The sequence below is a fragment of the Rhineura floridana genome, chromosome 5, assembly GCF_030035675.1.
Source record: "Rhineura floridana isolate rRhiFlo1 chromosome 5, rRhiFlo1.hap2, whole genome shotgun sequence".
Lineage (NCBI taxonomy): Eukaryota > Metazoa > Chordata > Lepidosauria > Squamata > Rhineuridae > Rhineura > Rhineura floridana.
In genome coordinates, this window is record NC_084484.1 from 166,004,537 (window position 1) to 166,026,000 (window position 21,464).

At 43.2% G+C, this 21,464-nt stretch overlaps 1 protein-coding gene across 1 annotated transcript in view; it reads right to left on the reverse strand.

The window, feature by feature from the left end:
- Window positions 1–15,667, reverse strand: part of CNTN5 (contactin 5) — a 324,115-nt gene extending 308,448 nt beyond the window's left edge. The window contains exon 1 of the mRNA XM_061628766.1: window positions 15,591–15,667. Coding sequence (XP_061484750.1) covers window positions 15,591–15,651 — 61 coding nt within the window. The 5' untranslated portion in view covers window positions 15,652–15,667. The remainder of the gene's footprint in view (window positions 1–15,590) is intronic.
- Window positions 15,668–21,464: the final 5,797 nt, after the last annotated feature.

The window sequence follows — 21,464 nt, forward strand, 5'->3', positions numbered from 1 at the left end:
TATTTCAAACACATACACAGGGAGTCCCAAGCACACACATGCATGCGCGTGCACACACACACACACACACACACACAGGCAGCTCCCAAAATGTCCCTTCCACCCACCGGCAACCCTCAGAATGTCCCCCACCCACCAACCCACAGGCAGCTCCCTGAATGCCCCCCCTGAGGCAGCTCCCTAAACATCCCCCATCCTCAGGCAATTTCCAAAAGGCTCCCCTCCACCCTAAGACAACTTGCCCATCCCTGACGCTGCCCTGGCTCTTGCTTACCTGCTTGTCCCCTGATGTTCATTCAATCATCTGCCTGCCATCCTTGATTTGCTCTCTCCCTCACCTCAGTTGGCTCGCTCCCTTGCAACTCCCTGTCCCCTTACCACCCCCCAGGCACCCACACAGTCCCCACACCAACCCACTTGTCTTGGTTGTTGCTCTGCCGCCACCCTGCACCAGATCAGCCATTTTTGTGCCCTGCTGCTCTGCTGCTGCGCCTGCCCCCAAACTCACACTGCATGATGTAATGACACCGTCACAGCATAATGTCTTTACCTTTTTAGCATATAGTAGTAAGAAATCTTATTTAGTACTCTGTTTTTAGAGTGTCTAGAGCAGAGGTAGCAGATGTGATGTGTGCCACATGTCATTGGGCTATCACTCCCCACCTTCACTGACCATTGGCCATGCTGTCTGTTGAGAATTATAGTCCAATAACATCTGGAGAACAGTCAGATGATGACGATTTATTTCATTTGTTAGTCACCTCATACCCAATGGTAACATACAATATAAAGCAGATTTAGAAATATGCAATATAAAAACGTAAAGCCCAAGGACTAACTAAAACAACCCTTATCAAGGGCCAAAGGCCTGAGTGAAAAGGAAGGTCTTTGCCTGCACCTAAAGATGGATAAAGAAGGCACCAGGCGTAACTTCCTGAGGAGAGCATTCCACAGCTGTGGAGTCACCACTGAAAAGGTCTGTTCTTGTGTTGCCAATCTCTGAGCCTCCCATGGAGGGGGCACATGAAGACTGGCCTGTGATTATGAATGCAGGGTCTGGGTCAATTCATAGGGGAGAGCGGTCCCTGAAATATTGAGGTCCTGAGCCACATAAGGTTTTACAGGTTAAAACCAGCACTTAGAATTAAGCCTGGAAACCAATCAGTAGCCAGTGCAGCTGTGCCAGAACTGGTACTATATGTGTGGACCAACTTACTCCAGTCAACAATCTGGCCATTAAATTCTGTACTAACTGCAGTTTCCAGACTGTCTTCAAAGGCAGCCCCATGTATAACATATTGCAGTAGTCTAACCTAGAGGTTACCAGAGCATAGACAGCCAAAGTTAGTCTATTCCTGTCCAGGTAGGGGTGCAGCTGAGCCACCAGTCGAAGCTGTTAGAAGGTACTCCGCATCGATAAGGTCACTTAAGCCTCATAAGGAGGTGTACATGAAATGACAATTTTATTCTCAGATTCATCTCAGTGGATCAGAGCATAAGAATCTGTAGTTTGGATGACCTCTATGATACAGGCCTTGCATTGACCTCAAAGTAACAGGATGGTCAGAGCTAGCTTGCTGATCTCAGGAAGACACGTACCAACAGAGTTAATAAGTAATAAGGAAGGTTCCAAATTCCAGGTTTGCTCAGGAATAATCCCTTTAATTAAACAATGGTCTGTGCCCAGGTTAGACCTTAAGTCAGCGAAACCCACAAAAGATTAAGGTTAAGTTTAATTTACACATATACAATTTCTCTGGAGGCTGCAAGTAAAGATTTAACTCCGGGCAAGTAGAACAATCAAATCACAGTAAATTCTTTCATGTACCGAATCACTCATTAAGATCCTCCCTCCCAATTTACCTTCAGTCCAATGAAGGTTCAAAGTATATTTAAACCTAGCATTTTGGGGGAGTCAACAGCACCTCTTGGGGCTCCAGTGACTTCCTCACTCTGCACAACACACTCTAGGAACCAGAACACGGAAACCAAAAGAACTAAGGAAGGGTGAGATCTTTTGTATTTGGTGAAGTTTACAGTAAGGGTGGAGCTTTGGTTCACAGGCTAGATACAGAAGTTCCCTTCTGACCTAGAGTCTCACAACATTCTTCAGGAAAGGTATATTCACTCTTGAGTTTCTTTTCCTCTTTTTTCTCTCTCTGTATAACTTGGTGCAACTTTGAATGTATTTAGGGTCTCTGTCTTACATTATCTATAATGTTAGGGAGTTAATGACTGAGTAAAGTTAGACACTGCTTGCATTAATTGTAACTGTAAATGCTACATCTTTCCTGTTCCCTCTTTCAATAAGCCAACCTCCATTCTATTCTTCGGGTGCTTTATTGGAGTTAAGAGTAAGGATTTATACATGCATAGGATGTTGATTTAATTCCAGCAAAAGGTTCTGCTCCAGCAAAAGGATCTGCTACACTCTCACGGGTGGCGTTTGAGTTCCCAGTACGTATACACACGTGGGGATTCACACATACACATGTAACAGCCTCAAGTAATAGTAATGGATTCAACAGTATCCCCCCAAGCTATGCACCCGCTCCTGCAGAGGGAGTGTAATCCCATCCAGAGTGGGCCACAACCCATCCATCCAGTGTAGAGAACCACCCACTAACAGGGCCTCAGTCTTGTCTGGATTAACCTTCAGTTTATTGGCTCTCATCCAGTCCATTACTGAGGCAAGACACTGATTTAGCACATCCACTGCCACACCTGCAGATGTAAAGGAGAAGTAGAGCTATGTGACACCAGCATATTGCTGACAGTGTACTCCAAAACTCCAGATGACCCCACTCAGCGGTTTCATGTCGATATTAAATAGCATGAGGGATAGAATCAAGCCAGATAGTTACCCCTGGCATAGAAGAACTGACACTAGATCCCAAGGACAAGGAACAGTGCCAACAGAGCTTCTTCCACTCCTGTATAATTATAATATGCATGCATGAACATAAGAACATAAGAACATAAGAAGAGCCTGCTGGATCAGGCCAGTGGCCCATCTAGTCCAGCATCCTGTTCTCACAGTGGCCTACCAGGTGCCTGGGGGAAGCCCGCAAGCAGGACCCGAGTGCAAGAACACTCTCCCCTCCTGAGGCTTCCAGCAACTGGTTTTCAGAAGCATGCTGCCTCTGACTAGGGTGGCACAGCACAGCCATCACGGCTAGTAGCCATTGATAGCCCTGTCCTCCATGAATTTGTCTAATCTTCTTTTAAAGCCATCCAAGCTGGTGGCCATTACTGCATCTTGTGGGAGCAAATTCCATAGTTTAACTATGCGCTGAGTAAAGAAGTACTTCCTTTTGTCTGTCCTGAATCTTCCAACATTCAGCTTCTTGGAATGTCCACGAGTTCTAGTATTATGAGAGAGGGAGAAGAACTTTTCTCTATCCACTTTCTCAATGCCATGCATAATTTTATACACTTCTATCATGTCTCCTCTGACCCGCCTTTTCTCTAAACTAAAAAGCCCCAAATGCTGCAACCTTTCCTCGTAAGGGAGTCGCTCCATCCCCTTGATCATTCTGGTTGCCCTCTTTTGAACCTTTTCCAACTCTAGAATATCCTTTCTGAGATGAGGCGACCAGAACTGTACACAGTATTCCAAATGCGGCCGCACCATAGATTTATACAACGGCATTATGATATCGGCTGTTTTATTTTCAATACCTTTCCTAATTATTGCTAGCATGGAATTTGCCTTTTTCACAGCTGCCGCACACTGGGTCGACATTTTCATCGTGCTGTCCACCACAACCCCGAGGTATCTCTCCTGGTCGGTCACCGCCAGTTCAGACCCCATGAGCGTATATGTGAAATTCAGATTTTTTGCTCCAATATGCATAATTTTACACTTGTTTATATTGAATTGCATTTGCCATTTTTCCGCCCATTCACTCAGTTTGGAGAGGTCTTTTTGGAGCTCTTCGCAATCCCTTTTTGTTTTAACAACCCTGAACAATTTAGTGTCGTCAGCAAACTTGGCCACTTCACTGCTCACTCCTAATTCTAGGTCATTAATGAACAAGTTGAAAAGTACAGGTCCCAATACCGATCCTTGAGGGACTCCACTTTCTACAGCCCTCCATTGGGAGAACTGTCCGTTTATTCCTACTCTCTGCTTTCTGCTTCTTAACCAATTCCTTATCCACAAGAGGACCTCTCCTCTTATTCCATGACTGCTAAGCTTCCTCAGAAGCCTTTGGTGAGGTACATGCATATGGCAACGTCTTGCTGGAAATACAAACCAGACAATGAGAAACAGAAAGGAACTTACAGAAAGGGAACTAAAAAGAAGCTAAAGGACATCAATCAACCCTCACTTTTTTTTTCAAAAGAAAGAGGGTTTTTTGGGGGGGGAGGGAATGGAGATCAAAACATAGAAAGCTACCTTTCACTAGATTAGACTGCTTGTCTTCTCTACTCTGACTTTCAGGGGCTCTCTAGGGCAACAATGGGGAACCTGTGGCCCTCCTGATGTTTCTGGACTCCAGCCCCATCATTCCCATCCTGCATGGCCAATGGTCAGGGATGATGGGAGTCTTCACACGGCGCATAGTTAAATGATGAAATTCCCTCCCACAGAAGGTGGTGATGGCTACCTACTTGGATGGCTTTAAAAGAGGGTCAGACAAATTCATGGAGGATAAAGACAAATAACTGGGTGTTGGAACAGAACTATCACTAGAAGCTAAAATGATGAAACTGAGGCTATCATACTTTGGACACATAATGAGAAGACATGATTCACTAGAAAAGACAATAATGCTGGGGAAAACAGAAGGGAGTAGAAAAAGAGGAAGACCAAACAAGAGATGGATTGATTCTGTAAAGGAAGCCACAGGCCTGAACTTACAAGATCTGAACAGGGTGGTTTAAAACAGATGCTATTGGAGTTGCAGATTCATAGGGTCGCCATAAGTCATAATCGAAGGCACATAACAACAACAAAAACCACAATTGCTATGCTCTTCAGAGGTGGTATGCTTCTGAATACCAATTGATGGAAACTGCAGGAGGGGAAAGTGCTGTTGTGGTCAGGTCCTAATTCCAGGTTTCCCAGGGGCATCTGGTTGGTCACTGTGAGAACAGGATGCTGGACTGGATGGGCCATTGGCCTGATCTGGCAGGGCTATTCTTATGCTCTTATATTCCCTGCTAGAAAGAACAGTTACTGCAAAGCTGAAGGGAACATACTATAGCTCCATCTATTAGCCAGGGGACTGGGTTGTATGGTGTTTCAGATTTGCATGTTATTTTAATCTATCACAAGCTGTTTGAAAGATCAGTCAGTCGAAAGCCAGGATATTGTAAATCATCTAAATAATATTTTTTTAAAAAACAAAACATGCACAGTCCAACTTATAATTGTTGACACATAATTCACATTTATATACCCAGAAGCCACCTGGTCTATAGATTTAAGTGATAGAGAAGACCTTTTTCCTATGTCCCATATGTCCTAAATACATCACCTATATAAATTGTGCATTTCCTGCTACAGCTGTGACATATCATCAATGCTCATTAAAACGCCATGCAAATATTTAATGAAAACTGTTTATTGCATTGTAATGCACCACATAGGAAGAGGCCATCCTGTCTATTTATCACCTCAAAATGAAATTGCTTCCTTTTCTGCTCTGGGGAAGGTTCTGTATCTACCACATACCTACCTGCCCGACTGAATAGAAATCCACAAACTGGGTATTGGTCTTTGTTCAAGTTTAATTACTGTGATAAATCTCTAGACCTTTCCTTATCCCTGTTTTGTGCACAGAGACTTGCTGAAGATAAGGTAACAAGGTGGACACACTTGTTGTCGTCCAATGTAGTATGAAGTAAAAATGGCTTAAGGGTGTACTTGTTGCGTTGGTGAAATGTTTTGCCCCAGCAGAATGTGGTTACACAAGAGACTGCATCAGCAGGGTGCTGGGAACTTTGTTGCACAACAGATTGTGCAATGTGTTGCACAACAAGTTTCCACTAGTGCAACTGTTCCACAGGAGTCCCCCATTGCACAACATTAAAACTCACTTGTCTGCTTGCGCAAGAGTTCATCTGCTAGCTGACAGAGAACATTGGATGCAGCCCACTATGAGGATGGATCCTGCACTGGCAAATTGCTCATTAAGTGTGTCACAGAAAGACGTATCCTTTCCTTTCCTAATTTCAGTACAAAAGACGGTAAACAAATTGATTTATGAATCAACTAGGGTATGTTTCCACCAGCAGGGCAAATAGAGGGGAGAGAGCAAGGCACGAACAGCCTTATGGGTTTTCTTAAACTGAAAGCTGGGATATAGATATTCTTATGATACTGTGTCCATAATCCAGAGGACACTGACAAACTGGTGCATGTCCAGAGGAGGGCTAACAGGATAGAGAGAGGTCTAGAAACCAAATCCTATGGAGAAGGGGGTGGAGGGATCCTTGTAGTGGGTGATTCGATCATTAGGAACATAGACAGTGGGGTGTGTGATGGGCGTGTAGACCGCAAGTTGTTTTGCCTGCCTGGTGCGAAGGTTGCGGATATCGCCCGTCGTTTAGATAGTTTGGTAGACAGTGCTGGGAAGGAGTCAGTGGTCGTGGTGCACGTTGGCACCAACGACATGGGGAAATGCAGCCGTGAGGTCCTGGAAGCAAAATTTAGGTTGCTAGGTAGGATGCTGAAAGCCAGGACCTCCAAGGTGGCTTTCTCTGAAATGCTACCGGTTCCACGCGCAGGACCAGCCAGACAGGCCCAGCTTCGCAGTCTCAATGCGTGGATGAGACAATGGTGTCGGGTGGAAGGGTTCGGATTTGTTAGGCACTGGGGAACATTTTGGGACAAGCCGGGCCTGTACAAAAGGGACGGGCTCCACTTGAACCAGAATGGAACCAGACTGCTGGCACTTAAAATTACAAAGGTGGCAGAGCAGCTTTTAAACTGACTGAGGGGGGAAACCCGACAGGAGCTGAGAAAGGTCCGGTTCGGAATAAACCTCCCCCCTGGGATAAAAACCAAAGAAATGATGAAATTTTAAAAGGGGTAGGCCTAGAAGTAGGCATTGTGAGAGCAGGGGCACAGGATATAAATTCATAAGAGCAAAATTACCACAGGCCTAACCACAAGTGCCAAAGACACTTGAAGAGAGACACTGCTTACAAGTGCCTGTACGCTAATGCTAGGAGCCTCCGAACCAAGATGGGAGAACTGGAGTGCTTGGTCTTAGAGGAGAGCATTGATACAGTGAGCATAACGGAGACCTGGTGGAATGGAGAAAACCAGTGGGATACGGTTATCCCTGGATATAAACTATATCGGAAGGACAGGGAAGGACGTATTGGTGGCGGAGTCGCTCTATACGTGAAAGAAGGCATTGAATCCAGCAAGCTCGAAACCCCAAAAGAGGCAGACTCCTCCACAGAATCGTTGTGGGTGGTGATACCATGCCCCAGGAGGGACTTAATACTGGGAACGATCTATCGTCCCCCTGATCAAAATGCTCAGGGAGACCTTGAGATGAGATATGAAATTGAGGAAGCATCCAAACTAGGAAATGTGGTAGTAATGGGTGACTTCAACTACCCGGACATAGACTGGCTGCATATGTGTTCCAGTCATGACAAAGAAGCAAAGTTTCTAGATATTCTAAATGACTATTCCCTAGACCAGTTGGTCATGGAACCGACCAGAGGGACGGCAACCCTGGACTTAATCCTCAGTGGGGACCGGGACCTGGTGCGAGATGTAAGTGTTGTTGAACCGATTGGGAGCAGTGACCACAGTGCTATTAAATTAAACATACATGTAAATGGCCAATTGCCAAGAAAATCCAACACGGTCACATTTGACTTCAAAAGAGGAAACTTCACAAAAATGAGGGGATTGGTAAAAAGAAAGCTGAAAAACAAAGTCCAGAGGGTCACATCACTCGAAAATGCTTGGAAGTTGTTTAAAAACACTATATTAGAAGCTCAACTGGAGTGCATACCGCAGATCAGAAAAGGTACCGCCAGGGCCAAGAAGATGCCAGCATGGTTAACGAGCAAAGTCAAGGAAGCTCTTAGATGCAAAAAGTCTTCCTTCAAAAAATGGAAGTCTTGTCCGAATGAAGAAAATAAAAAAGAACACAAACTCTGGTAAAAGAAATGCAAGAAGACAATAAGGGATGCTAAAAAAGAATTTGAGGAGCACATTGCTAAGAACATAAAAACCAACAACAAAAAATTCTATAAATACATTCAAAGCAGGAGACCATCTAGGGAGACGATTGGACCCTTGGATGATAAGGGAGTCAAAGGTGTACTAAAGAACGATAAGGAGATTGCAGAGAAGCTAAATGAATTCTTTGCATCTGTCTTCACAGTGGAAGATATAGGGCAGATCCCTGAACCTGAACTAACATTTGCAGGAAGGGATTCTGAGGAACTGAGACAAATAGTGGTAACGAGAGAGGAAGTTCTAAGCTTAATGGACAATATAAAAACTGACAAATCACCGGGCCCGGATGGCATCCACCCGAGAGTTCTCAAAGAACTCAAATGTGAAAGTGCTGATCTGCTAACTAAAATATGTAACTTGTCCCTTGGGTCCTCCTCCGTGCCTGAGGACTGGAAAGTGGCAAATGTAATGCCAATCTTCAAAAAGGGATCCAGAGGGGATCCCGGAAATTACAGGCCAGTTAGCTTAACTTCTGTCCCTGGAAAACTGGTAGAAAGTATTATTAAAGCTAGATTAACTAAGCACATAGAAGAACAAGCCTTGCTGAAGCAGAGCCAGCATGGCTTCTGCAAGGGAAAGTCCTGTCTCAGTAACCTATTAGAATTCTTTGAGAGTGTCAACAAGCATATAGATAGAGGTGATCCAGTGGACATAGTGTACTTAGACTTTCAAAAAGCGTTTGACAAGGTACCTCACCAAAGGCTTCTGAGGAAGCTTAGCAGTCATGGAATAAGAGGAGAGGTCCTCTTGTGGATAAGGAATTGGTTAAGAAGCAGAAAGCAGAAAGTAGGAATAAACGGACAGTTCTCCCGATGGAGGACTGTAGAAAGTGGAGTCCCTCAAGGATCGGTATTGGGACCTGTACTTTTCAACTTGTTCATTAATGACCTAGAATTAGGAGTGAGCAGTGAAGTGGCCAAGTTTGCTGATGACACTAAATTGTTCAGGGTTGTTAAAACAAAAAGGGATTGCGAAGAGCTCCAAAAAGACTTCTCCAAACTGAGTGAATGGGCAGAAAAATGGCAAATGCAATTCAATATAAACAAGTGTAAAATCATGCACGATGAAAATGTCGACCCAGTGTGCGGCAGCTGTGAAAAAGGCAAATTCCATTCTAGCGATAATTAGGAAAGGTATTGAAAATAAAACAGCCAATATCATAATGCCGTTGTATAAATCTATGGTGCGGCCGCATTTGGAATACTGTGTACAGTTCTGGTCGCCTCATCTCAAAAAAGATATTATAGAGTTGGAAAAGGTTCAGAAGAGGGCAACCAGAATGATCAAGGGGATGGTGCGACTCCCTTACGAGGAAAGGTTGCAGCATTTGGGGCTTTTTAGTTTAGAGAAAAGGCGGGTCAGAGGAGACATGATAGAAGTGTATAAAATTATGCATGGCATTGAGAAAGTGGATAGAGAAAAGTTCTTCTCCCTCTCTCATAATACTAGAACTCGTGGACATTCAAAGAAGCTGAATGTTGGAAGATTCAGGACAGACAAAAGGAAGTACTTCTTTACTCAGCGCATAGTTAAACTATGGAATTTGCTCCCACAAGATGCAGTAATGGCCACCAGCTTGGATGGCTTTAAAAGAAGATTAGACAAATTCATGGAGGACAGGGCTATCAATGGCTACTAGCTGTGATGGCTGTGCTCTGCCACCCTAGTCAGAGGCAGCATGCTTCTGAAAACCAGTTGCTGGAAGCCTCAGGAGGGGAGAGTGTTCTTGCACTCGGGTCCTGCTTGCGGGCTTCCCCCAGGCACCTGGTTGGCCACTGTGAGAACAGGATGCTGGACTAGATGGGCCACTGGCCTGATCCAGCAGGCTGTTCTTATGTTCTTATGTTCTTAATGGTCGAAAGAAGTGTGTATGTTTAGCTTGCAGAAGAGAAGGTTAAGGAAAGGCTTAATAGCAGTCTTCAGATACCTCAGGGATGGGGAAATGTGGGCTGCATTCCTTTCTGGGCGACCTTCCAGCTCCACATGTCAGTGGTGCAAATGTGGGTAGAGCAAATTAATGTAAATTAATTTTTCACCTTTGTACAATAGGCTACTTTCCATGCATTCACACACCCCTCTCTATCCTCCATTCAGGCAAGCAAGAGGCATTATCAGAGTTCAGGGGCACATTCCAGCCAGGCAAAGCCACTCGAAACGTGGTTGTGGGGGAAGTATACCCTGCGGAGAGCTTTGAGGGCCAGATAGAGAGGCCTGGAGGGCTGCATTTGTCCCTGGGGTCTGATGCTCTCCATCCCTGAGATGTCTGAAGGGCTTTCACGCAGAGGATGGAGAAGCCTCCAGTTCGAGCTGAACTTTCAATAGTCCCAACGTTTAGCCTATCCAAGATCTCTTGGCTTGCTCTCAGTAATATGGGGCAATGATACTGGCTACTTTGCAGGGTGGCTGTTGTATGGATTACTGCGATAAGGAGAGTATATCGTTTTGAGAGCCCCAGAAAAATGCTGTATAAATATTTGGCCTTGCTGTTGTCACTGCTGTGTGATATCCTGCCAATGGCTTTGTAGTGACATTAGCGTAATATCTCACGCCCACATAATAGGCTGGAGTGTAGCCATACTGCTTCTCACATCATTCACAACCCAAACAAAACATGCATATTAAAGCAAAGCTGTCTGATCTGAACAACATGTTTGCCAGCACAGAATTTCCCTGTGTGCATGCAGAATCCCAGATGCCTTGCAAATAGGTTACAGAAAACCTTACCAATGAGCACCAGACTTCTAATACAATGGAAACTTTTGTATGTGTGTGAGAGAGATATAATTAAAATACAGTGGAATCTGGGTGGGAAGGGAAGTCTAGCCAATTTATCAAAAGTTAGTCAACTGCCTAATGATGCCAATATTTCTGTTTTGCCATGTATTAGGCTAGTAAATCATTACCAATATAACTCCTACCCAGTTATCATTCATACAGTACCTGGCAGCGCAAATTCTGCAGTCCTCACTTGATCTTACATATACATAAAACACAGCTGAATCCTGTTATCTCATACATCATGCGGAGCTGCTGGAAGCCCAGCAAACTGCTTCCATCCATCTTCCCCTTGTCAAATAATTGTTATTTAGAGATCATGCATAGCCATCTGTTGTCTTATTTCGAGCCCAGGGCTCTGTCCCATGATTACAAAATCTCTTCAACCCCTTAGCGATAGCAACCAATGTGACATTTGATGTTCACATCATAGAAAAATACATCAAAGGAAGATCCAACACTTTACCACTGTTGCCTCATATATACATGATAAATATTGTGTGATCTTCCACATAGCATGTAGGTCTGTGATTAAAGATAGGACAGAAATTTGATTCAGTTCACATTTAAAGGCAAACTTTCTAAAACAAGCCATCCTTCAAAATTTGCACTTCTCTGAATTTTGCACAGTAAAGTGTATTAAGATATATATACAGTACAGTGTACGAAGATGCACAGTAAAGGGTGCACTGAACCTAAGATTGGTAAAAGGAGAAACTGAAACTGACCGATTCACCTGTCCCTATTTGTGATCCATACCTTCACATTCAGTCAGATAAATAGGAGCCCCGATACTCAAAACAATATTTTGTCCGCTGACGGAACATTGTACTTAAATTCAGGGCACCACATACTTGCAAAACATGGCAAGAGTCCAGAGTAGGCGGGAGTCAGTCAGGACCATGGACAGCTCAAAGCCAGCTACAGCATCAAGGAATTTCCAGGGGATAGTCCAGCTGCTGAGTTACAAGAAGTTCACTCTAACTACAAATGATAATTAAGGCTAATCTGCACTATACATTTAAAGCAGAACCATACAGTTTTTAAAGAAAGTATAGTGCAGATGGATCCTAACTTAGTAATGGTACTATGTCTGTGTTATCATCAACACTGCTTTGTGAATGGTCACAGTCTGTATTTTTTGCATTTCATTTTCCTTGGACCTCAGTGTTTACATTTTTTTCTCCTCTCTGTACACGTGCATGCCTGTGTGCATATAAACACACATCCCTGCCAATTTAGGATGATGAAATGGATTCTAGTTTACAAAAGCTTATGCAGTAATACATTCATTAGTTTTTATGGTGCCACAAGGTTATTATTTTTTCCTGGAGTATAGGAAGCCGCCTTATATACTTTTTGCCCATATAGTCCAGTATTGTCTACTTTGACAGGCAGAAGCACTGGCTCTTCAGAGTCTGATGCAGAGGTCCTTTTCATCAGCTGCCACCTGATCCTTTTAGCTAGAGGTGTTGGGGATTGAATTTGGGACTGTCTGAATGCAAAGCATGTAGGCAGCCCAGCAAGCTTGGATCCAAGCAGACAGCTTGGATCTTTGCTACAACAATCATTGGCTATCCTATAGTTTAAGTAACTCTATAGCAAGGTGGGTGTCTCAAGCTCAACCTCCTCAGATAAAAACTGAATTTGTTTTGGTAGTTCACACTGGCATACAATGGACACTTCAGTGCACCCTCATGCCTCACTCATGCCAAGTACACTTTGGGATAAAGATAGTAGCTGGCCCAGATGAACCAAAGGGCCATATCCTCCCATCAAGGCACAGTAAAGGGCTATCAATACAATGCATTTATTTAAAAGCCTTTTTAAAACCCCACCTTTCCCCATGTGTATCCAAGGAAGGCCACAATAGAAAATTATGGATCTTATTATTACAATATCAACACACCAAGGTGATCAGAGCAGAAACAAAACTCCAGTAGTACTGAACACATCAAGTAATCAGCATCAGGTGATTCATTTAAACAATAAACACACACACACAATTAAAACCAAACTAAAAGCTAGGCAGAACATACCAATACGCATACCTCAATTATGGCTCCCCGCCACCACCACCAAAAAAAAAAAAAGGCTGGGTGAAGAGACACATCTTCATCTGATGCTGAAAACCATACACTAGACCAGTGATTCTGAAATGGTGTGCCCAGGCACACTGGTGCGCCCTAAGAGGTGGCTAGGTGTGCCTCAAATATTATGGAAGTATATTTTAAAAATGAGAAGAAACCCATTTGTATAGGGTAAGTAATAGTTTTCTATAGTTTAAGTTATTTTTATTCATAGTTTAAAATGTTATTTTTAATTTTGTACACTAAGTGCGCCAGAAAATTTTTATGTTTTACAGTGCGCCGCGAACCAAAAACATTTGAGAACCACTGCACTAGACCATACAATCTGACGGAAGGAAATTCCATTGCCAGGAACCCACAGCACAGTGCAGCACAGCTAGTGATAGAACCTCCAGAAGGGCCTCTTCTGCAGATCTTAAGGTTGGTGTAGACTGGTATAGGGAGAGGCAGTTGGTTAGTGTTTTATAGGCAGTTGGTTAGCGTTTTATAGGTTATTGGTGACACCTTGAATTGGGCTCAGTAGCATACAGGCAACCAATGCAGATCTCATAAAACCAGTGTTTTGGAGGTGGAGGGCCATGAAGTAAGACATCCGATGAACTAACAGTTAGGCCCATGGAAGACAGAAGTTTATCTGTGTCTCCTTGATGAAAAGACCATAATGATGGGCAGGGCCGGCACCAGGCATGACTGGGCCCTTGGGCACCAGCCTGCCCTGGGCGCACAACTCCTGCCTGTTCCACCTACCTCTCTCCTGTGTTCTGCTGCTTTGTGCGCTGCGTGTGCAGGGCTACCATCAACCAAGATGGTGGCAGAGGCTTCTCTAAGGGGCTGATGCCTCTGCCACCACCTTGGTTGATGGCATGCATGCGCAGTACACTATGTGCCTGCACATGCCTGCCATCAACCAAGATGGTCAGATGCGACGGAAGATGGCTGCTGGCAGGCAGGTCCACTAGCGAGCTCTGGAGCTCATACCCACCTCGCCTCTTTTTTTGCTATCTTTAGAGATATTCTTTGGAAATTTTTATTCTGGAACCTAACAGCATCAACAACACCTATTTTTTGAAGGCTATGGAACCATTTTATCAGCAAGAAAACAGACTCTTTATCAGCCGGTGAGTCACAACTCTGCTTCGCATTACTAACTCAAGGAATATAATTTACCATAACAAAATCTAAGGATTCCTAAGATAAAACTACTTAGCCTTGGAGTCGACAATTTATAATTATACCTCCGTTCATCTTAGAGTTTAAAAGGCAAACCTTATAGTTTTTAAAATGGTTCAAACAAGGAAAAGATGTTATGAACATGACCATAAATCAGAACAGGTTTTGGAAGAATCTGGGAATGGGGATCAACAGCTTAAAATTACAAACTTCTTTTTACCAACCAAAGCGGATAAGACAAAGAGAAATGCGTCACGATCTATTGAGAAAACCCCTTCCCAAATCGAAACAGAACAATTCTGTTCCTGCTTGAGTGAGGAATTCCAGGCAAGGGATGACCCAGAAATTATACAAAGCCTGGTGTATGGAACATCCACAGATCCCCTTTTTGGGCAGACGCATACACCTAGTCTGATCAACTCTCTGCTGCAGGTACCTGAAAGCAAGGAGACGCCATCTTCCTCTCTGTACAAGGACACTGACTTACATTCCCCCTTAGACATTCTGTCTACTGTGCATGCTACAGACATCGACAGCCAGACTCCCATTTTTACTCAATCACAGCCATCTTCTGCCTGCTCTACAGAAGTTACTGAAACCACGGAACTGGCACAAATTGGCCAAAAACTACTTCTAACTGGCCAAAAATGTCTGCAGTTACAATTAGCCATTGTGACAAAAGAGACTGAAAACATCAAAGCTTTTTTGGAAGAAACAAACAACCTTCTAAAATCATTTATGGAAGAACTATCCAAACTATATTTGAGCCTAAACTACACTCTTCCCCCCCACAAAACAACAACAACACTGAAGTGTGCAAACATAAAGAAACCTCGTATTGCACCTAAGGAGAAAAAATCCAAAAACATAAAAAATTACAAACCGCCAAGGAGTAAGAAGATGAACTTTCAGAAACTTTTTAAAGTACTTAAAGCTCAACAGCAAACAGCTTCGCAAACAAAGAATTTATCTGCTTCATCTACAGCGAGAACACCCCCTAGATCTTATTGCAAAGCCTTACCAGAAAGCAAAAAAAGTCCAAATCTTCCAGAGCTACTTACTCACCCCAACCCGAGGTCCTATAGCGGAATATGCTCTACCAATAACAAGATTTCACGACGAGAGAATACAAATGGGAATTGGCTTCTCAAATATAATTCAAACAAACTTGCACTGCTGAATCTTCCTCTTCTTAACATCAAAGAAAAAGTAAACATCAGGAAGCAAAGAGTGTGTTACGCCCTCCAGTCGTTAGGTGTAATGGATTTACGGCCTGACGATATCTCGTATGTGGAATTCCTTTACAGCCCCTCAACAAAAACGTCTGCTTTACTTACCTTTAAATCGGCTGAGACAACAGCACGGATAATTGCAAATAAATCCCTTCTCAGCTACCATGGAATATCCGTTCAGAGACATTTCACAAACCTGGCCAGTCCAATTTCCTTGTTCACAAAGAGAACTCCAACAACAAACCTTATCTCTTCACATGAGAGGAGGAAGTTTTCCTCGAACAGCAGCAAAAATATATCAAACTCTGGAAACTTGGATCCATTCCTGGAACAGCTTCCTCTTAAAAGCACATTAAACATGAACTGCTCTTCTCTATCATTAGGACCAACTATGCTGGAAAAGAATTTATCCCCTTTGACTCCCCCAGCACAAGAAACATTAAACTTTGAAACACTTAACTCCATAAACTCTGATCTTATTATTTTGGATGAAGTAAGCTCCTCCCCACCACCAGCTCCCATTTTCGTTCCGTTACAGTCACCTCCTTCTCTGGTAAACAGTAAGGAAAATCAAGATCTTGCATTTGACTTTGCTTGTGAGGGAGAGGAGGAACTATTAAATAGTTTCCATACATTCACTAAGAATGAACAAAGTGAGGTCATAAACAAAATGCAGAATCTGTTAAACAATCTAAGGGCAAAAAGGACATGTTCCAGATACTTGGAGGACTATGAACTGAACTCACCATCCAGCATTCAAGTTTCTCCTCTGAAAGTTCCCTTAAAGGTACTGCCACATTGTTACTCAAATGTTTGTAGACCTAGCACAATATGTGATGTGATAGTACATGAGGTTCCTGAACTGACTTGACAACCCTTATTAAATTCTAAAAACCCGATTCTATCCTGTGAATCTCCTGAAAAAATGGTAAACCCTCATTTCAGGACACCACAGCACTCACTCTGCAAATCTTATACAGCAAAGGAAATTTCTCATCCTACGAATCCAATTATTAATGCATGCCAGGTTTCTGTTCTCTCACCTAATTTTACATTCCACCTTCTCTCCTGGAACATTGCAGGGTGGAATGCCAAACAAAAAATTCCTGACTTTATTACTTTTCTGAACAAATTTGACTTAATTTTCTTACAGGAGACGTGGTGTACCCTTAAATTAATAGTGGATGGTTTCTCTTGTTCATGTTTACCAGCGACCTATTCCCAACCCAGTTCCAAAGGCAGACCCAAAGGAGGCCTAGCCATACTCATTTCTACTTCTGTAACAGCTCGCTCTATAAGTTTAACCCCTTGTAAAAACATTGCACAGGCTGTTTTATTATCTTTTAGCACATTTTCTCTTGTTAGTAAATGTTTATATTCCCCCTCATGCCTCTCGGGCACAAATTGACTGTGACTGGGACGTTCTTACCAATTATCTAACATCACTCGAGGCTAAATTCCCCAAAGCGCCTCTCATTGTTATGGGTGATTTCAACGCCAGGTCTGGCCCCCACAATGATGCGCTATTTGCTTCAAACCTCTGGGGGGGCGAGGACACCGCCCCATACCTCCCAGGCTATGCTAGGACTTCCAAGGACCCCAAGATAAATTATGGTGGAATATGTTTATACCGATTCCTTGCTAGACACAGCCTAATAATGTTGAACGGTCATAAGCAGATAGATTCATGTGCGGAATTTACCTACATCTCTGGCCTCAGGTGCAGTGTCATCGATTACGCCTTGATCTCGCATTCCCTGTTCAGGTTTATTTTGGACTTTTCTGTCGGCTCCAGACAGGATAGTGATCACCTTCCCCTTACCTTTTCCTTTTATCTACCAGAACGCGGTCACTTGCTCCTTACCCATAAACCAATGGCAAATCTAATCCACCCTACCCATAAAAGGACATTTTGGACTCCCACAGTAGCCTCTAATGTGGCCTTATTTCTCACTTCCCCCTCTGCCCTGTCCTTACAGAGGGAGATCATGCATGCTTCTGATTCATATTTAGCGTCAATAGCGTATAACTCCTTAATTACCAAACTTAAAGCCTTTATTATCCCTATTATCCCACCATCTTCTTCCTTCAGGGCTCCTCCTACCACTGGTTTTCCCAGATGGTTTGATAAGGACTGTCTTGATGCTAAGAAACAGCTGAGACGGCTATACCTTCAATATCGACACCAAAATTTAACCACCCTCCCCCCTGAGTATTTTATTATCAAAAAATACTACAAGCATATGATAGTCATCAAAAAAAGGCAGGTGATGCATGAAGATTGGGAAGCCCTAATTCAAGCCTCCAGATCAAATAATTCGAAGTGTTTTTGGGAGCTGATTTCTGGTTCTATGAGCCCACTAAATCCGGCCCCTTGCCACATTTCCCCATACCTCTGGGAGAAATATTTTTCTGTAAACAACGAGACTGTAAATGCTGTTTCCTTTATTGATAATTTAACAAATCTTCCCACTTGGCCACCTGTAACCCAAAAAGAAATTATTGATTTGATTGCTAGCTTGAAATCCGGCAAAGCTCCTGGACCTGATAACATACTTTCTGAAATGTTGAAGGCGCACCAAGCTTGGTGGGCCCCTCTTCTAGCAAATTTCTTTACTCTGATCAATAATTCCGGATGCTTCCCTGAGTCTTGGCTTGAATCCATAGTTATCCCTATATTTAAAAAAGGGAACAAAGAGGACCCAGCAAATTACCGCCCAATTAGCCTCCTTTCCATTATTGGCAAACTATATGCCTGCTACTTAAAAGAGAGACTCTCATCTTGGTTGGAGGAGGATAATATCCTTGGGAGGGAGCAGGCAGCTTTCCGGAAAGGTAGGTCTGGAATAGAACACTGTGTGATTTTAAATCACTTAGCTGAAAAATACAAGAACCGCTGGGGTAACGGCCTGTTTGTTGCCTTTGTTGACTTGAAATCGGCTTTTGATTCCATCCCTAGGGAGATACTATGGGCGAAACTCGCAAAATCTACGATCGACAAGAGACTCCTCTTCTTAATTAGCCGTCTGCACCACCACACATCCTTTCGTGTTAGATGTAGTCGTGAAGGTCATCTCAAAAACCCCATTACTACAACAAAAGGAGTTAGACAAGGCTGCATACTAGCCCCACTTTTATTTAATTTTTTCATGAATGATCTGTCCTTTTATTGTCAATCCCCGGACTTCCACCCCCCTAAGTTAGCAAACCTGCATTGTCCCTTGTTATTGTATGCAGATGACGCTGTTCTCCTTTCTGTTTCTAAAGTAGGACTCAAACGCCTAACTAAAGCTTTTATGAGTTTCTGTCATGATAACAAACTATCTATAAACTTTTCCAAAACTAAGATCTTAGCTTTTGCCAAGCACTCTCCTGCTCACGCATGGACAATTAATACCCATAAAATAGAACAGGTTTCTCATTTCAAATACCTTGGTATACTTTTTCATTCCTCTCTGTCCTGGAATCCCCATATCCGAGGGGCTATTTCTACTGCTCGCAACTCAGCCAGTGGTATTCGAAGGTTCTTCTTCACTAAAGGAGGACAATACATTCCGGCAGCCCTAAAGGTTTTTAGATGCAAAACTATTTCTCAACTTCTCTACGGGGTACCTTTATGGATTGGCGCCTTCAACTCTTCTGCGGAGGCAGTTCTTGTTTCTCAGACAAATTTTTGGCGTTCCCAGGTGCGTTCCTGCGGCGGTCCTTAGGTTAGAATCTGGCCTAGTCTCACTTGAGTCTCAAGCGTGGTTGGCCGCCCTAAATTTCTGGTTTAAAATGTCTTATGAAAAATCTACTGGCTATCTCCCTTTACTCTGGGAAGACTCTTTTACCTCGAAATGGGCCCGTACGTTTACAAATTACCTTGCAAGTATTGGCCTCTCAATTGAACATCTGATGTCCCTCGCTCCAGAGACAGTTAAACATTCTATCCGGACTCGTATCAACGATATGGACTTCCAACGCTCCATAACTGCAGCCACCTCGACCTGCTCTCCTATTCACTTTGGTCTGAGCTTTGTGCCTATGCTCAGTGCCCCTTATCTGGAAACTCTTACGATCCCCAAATATTGTCTAGCCTTTACAAAGGCTAGATTTAACTGTCTTATCTCTGCCTTACTTGAAGGGAGATTTAAACGTATCCCGTATGCAAACCGATTATGCCTTTGTGGTGTCAGCGCCATAGAAACTCTCTCTCATGTCATCTTTGAGTGCGCCCTATATGACGATATTCGCTCCAAATTCATAACCCCCATCATAAATAAATACCCCTACAAACCGCTTAACTGTTTACTTTTACATCTTTTGTCAGCAGCTAATAAGGATACTATCTTGTCAGTTGCTAAATTTATTTTTGCGGCTCAATCAATTCGGAAGGCATCTATCCTTTCAGAAGCTTCCGCCACCCAACTGTAACTGTTTTCCTTGTTGTTTTATTGTTTTACTGTTTTAACATGACTGCAACTTTGTAACCTTTTATTATAAATGTATGTAGTTTTATTTATAAATGTCTTTTGGTCTATGACCGTATCAATAAAGATTGATTGATTTAAAAAAAAAAAAAAACCAAGATGGTGGTAGGGGCATCAGCCCCTTAAAGAATCCTCCGCCGCCATATTGGTTGATGGTGCGCAGTGTGCGCAGCAGCAGAACACAGGAGGTAGGTGGAGCAAGCGAATGGGCAGGTGGCCTGGAAGCTCCATCCCTGCGATCTATGGTGGGGACCCTGCTGTGGATCACAGAAGGGGAGCATTACTCTCCCACCCTAATGAGAGGGCCTTCAGGGGCCCCTCTGGGCTGCAAAAGCCCTTGGCCAGGGCCTGAGCTGGCTGCCCTTTGGCACTGGCCCTGATGGTGGACAACGTTACCTGAATGCTATTTGACTGCAACACATGTTGGGTATGTTCTAAGGTATGCTGTTAATTCTTATGGGATGAGAATGAGGTCCAATAGGTCCCAAATGAACAAGGAGGTTCATAATCTTAACTACATTCTCTTCCTTCTCCATCTCTCCCCCTATCCCCTACCCCACCCGATTCCACACTGGAAGTCAATGCATGCTCTCGCCCATCTAAAGGACAACTTTCTTCTATGGCCATCAACCCTCAACCATAGGAATGAATCTTCTATTGATGCTTTACCAACCAATGCCTTCTGCAATCTCCTTCCTGTCTCAGCTCTAATGTTAAATGAACTCTAGGAGCACTAGGAAATAATAGAATAAAAATGAGGCAATTTCATTTCTAAATGTGGAGAAATGATGGGCCTCTTGCTATAGCATACGAGCACTATACCAACACGCAACATTCTTTGTTTGATAACCAACTGCTCAGAAATTATTATTGTTTAACAAGTCTGGAGCACAGCAGATATAAACTGGCAAACAAATGATCAAGATCGAGAGCCCAGTTAATTACTGTGTTGTCAAGAATTGGCAACTGCCCTCCATGCATGGACTTCTCAGAAAAGACTGTATAAAACTCAAAATGAAAAATAGAACAATTACTAAACAAGGACAATCAACAAAAAACTCACTTTTTTAGATGCTACAATGTGACCAATTCCCTTTTTTTTCTTTGTTGTGTGTTATGTATTTTTTTATACTGTGCTGATATTTGTATACCAAAAATGAAATAAAATATTGGGGGGGGGAGAGATAAGCTTACTCTGGCCAAAGAGAAGAAGCCAGCAACACCTAGAATCTCCATGAGGTTACCACAAGAATGATACTTTCTCATTAAAGAGATGGTGATGGCGGCAGGGGGGAATAGTACATTGGCTGTGGGTGCATATATGTTAGTCTAAGTGTGTGCAATCCTTCTGCTTTAATCTGAACATTAACACACGTTCACAGCCATTAAACTTTGCACCTGATCCCCTTCAATTATGCTGTCATCATCGATTCATTTTCCCCAGCGTTAAACCATTTTAAATCATTTATAGCTACAGTTCAACAATCTCCATCTTATTCAGTCTGTG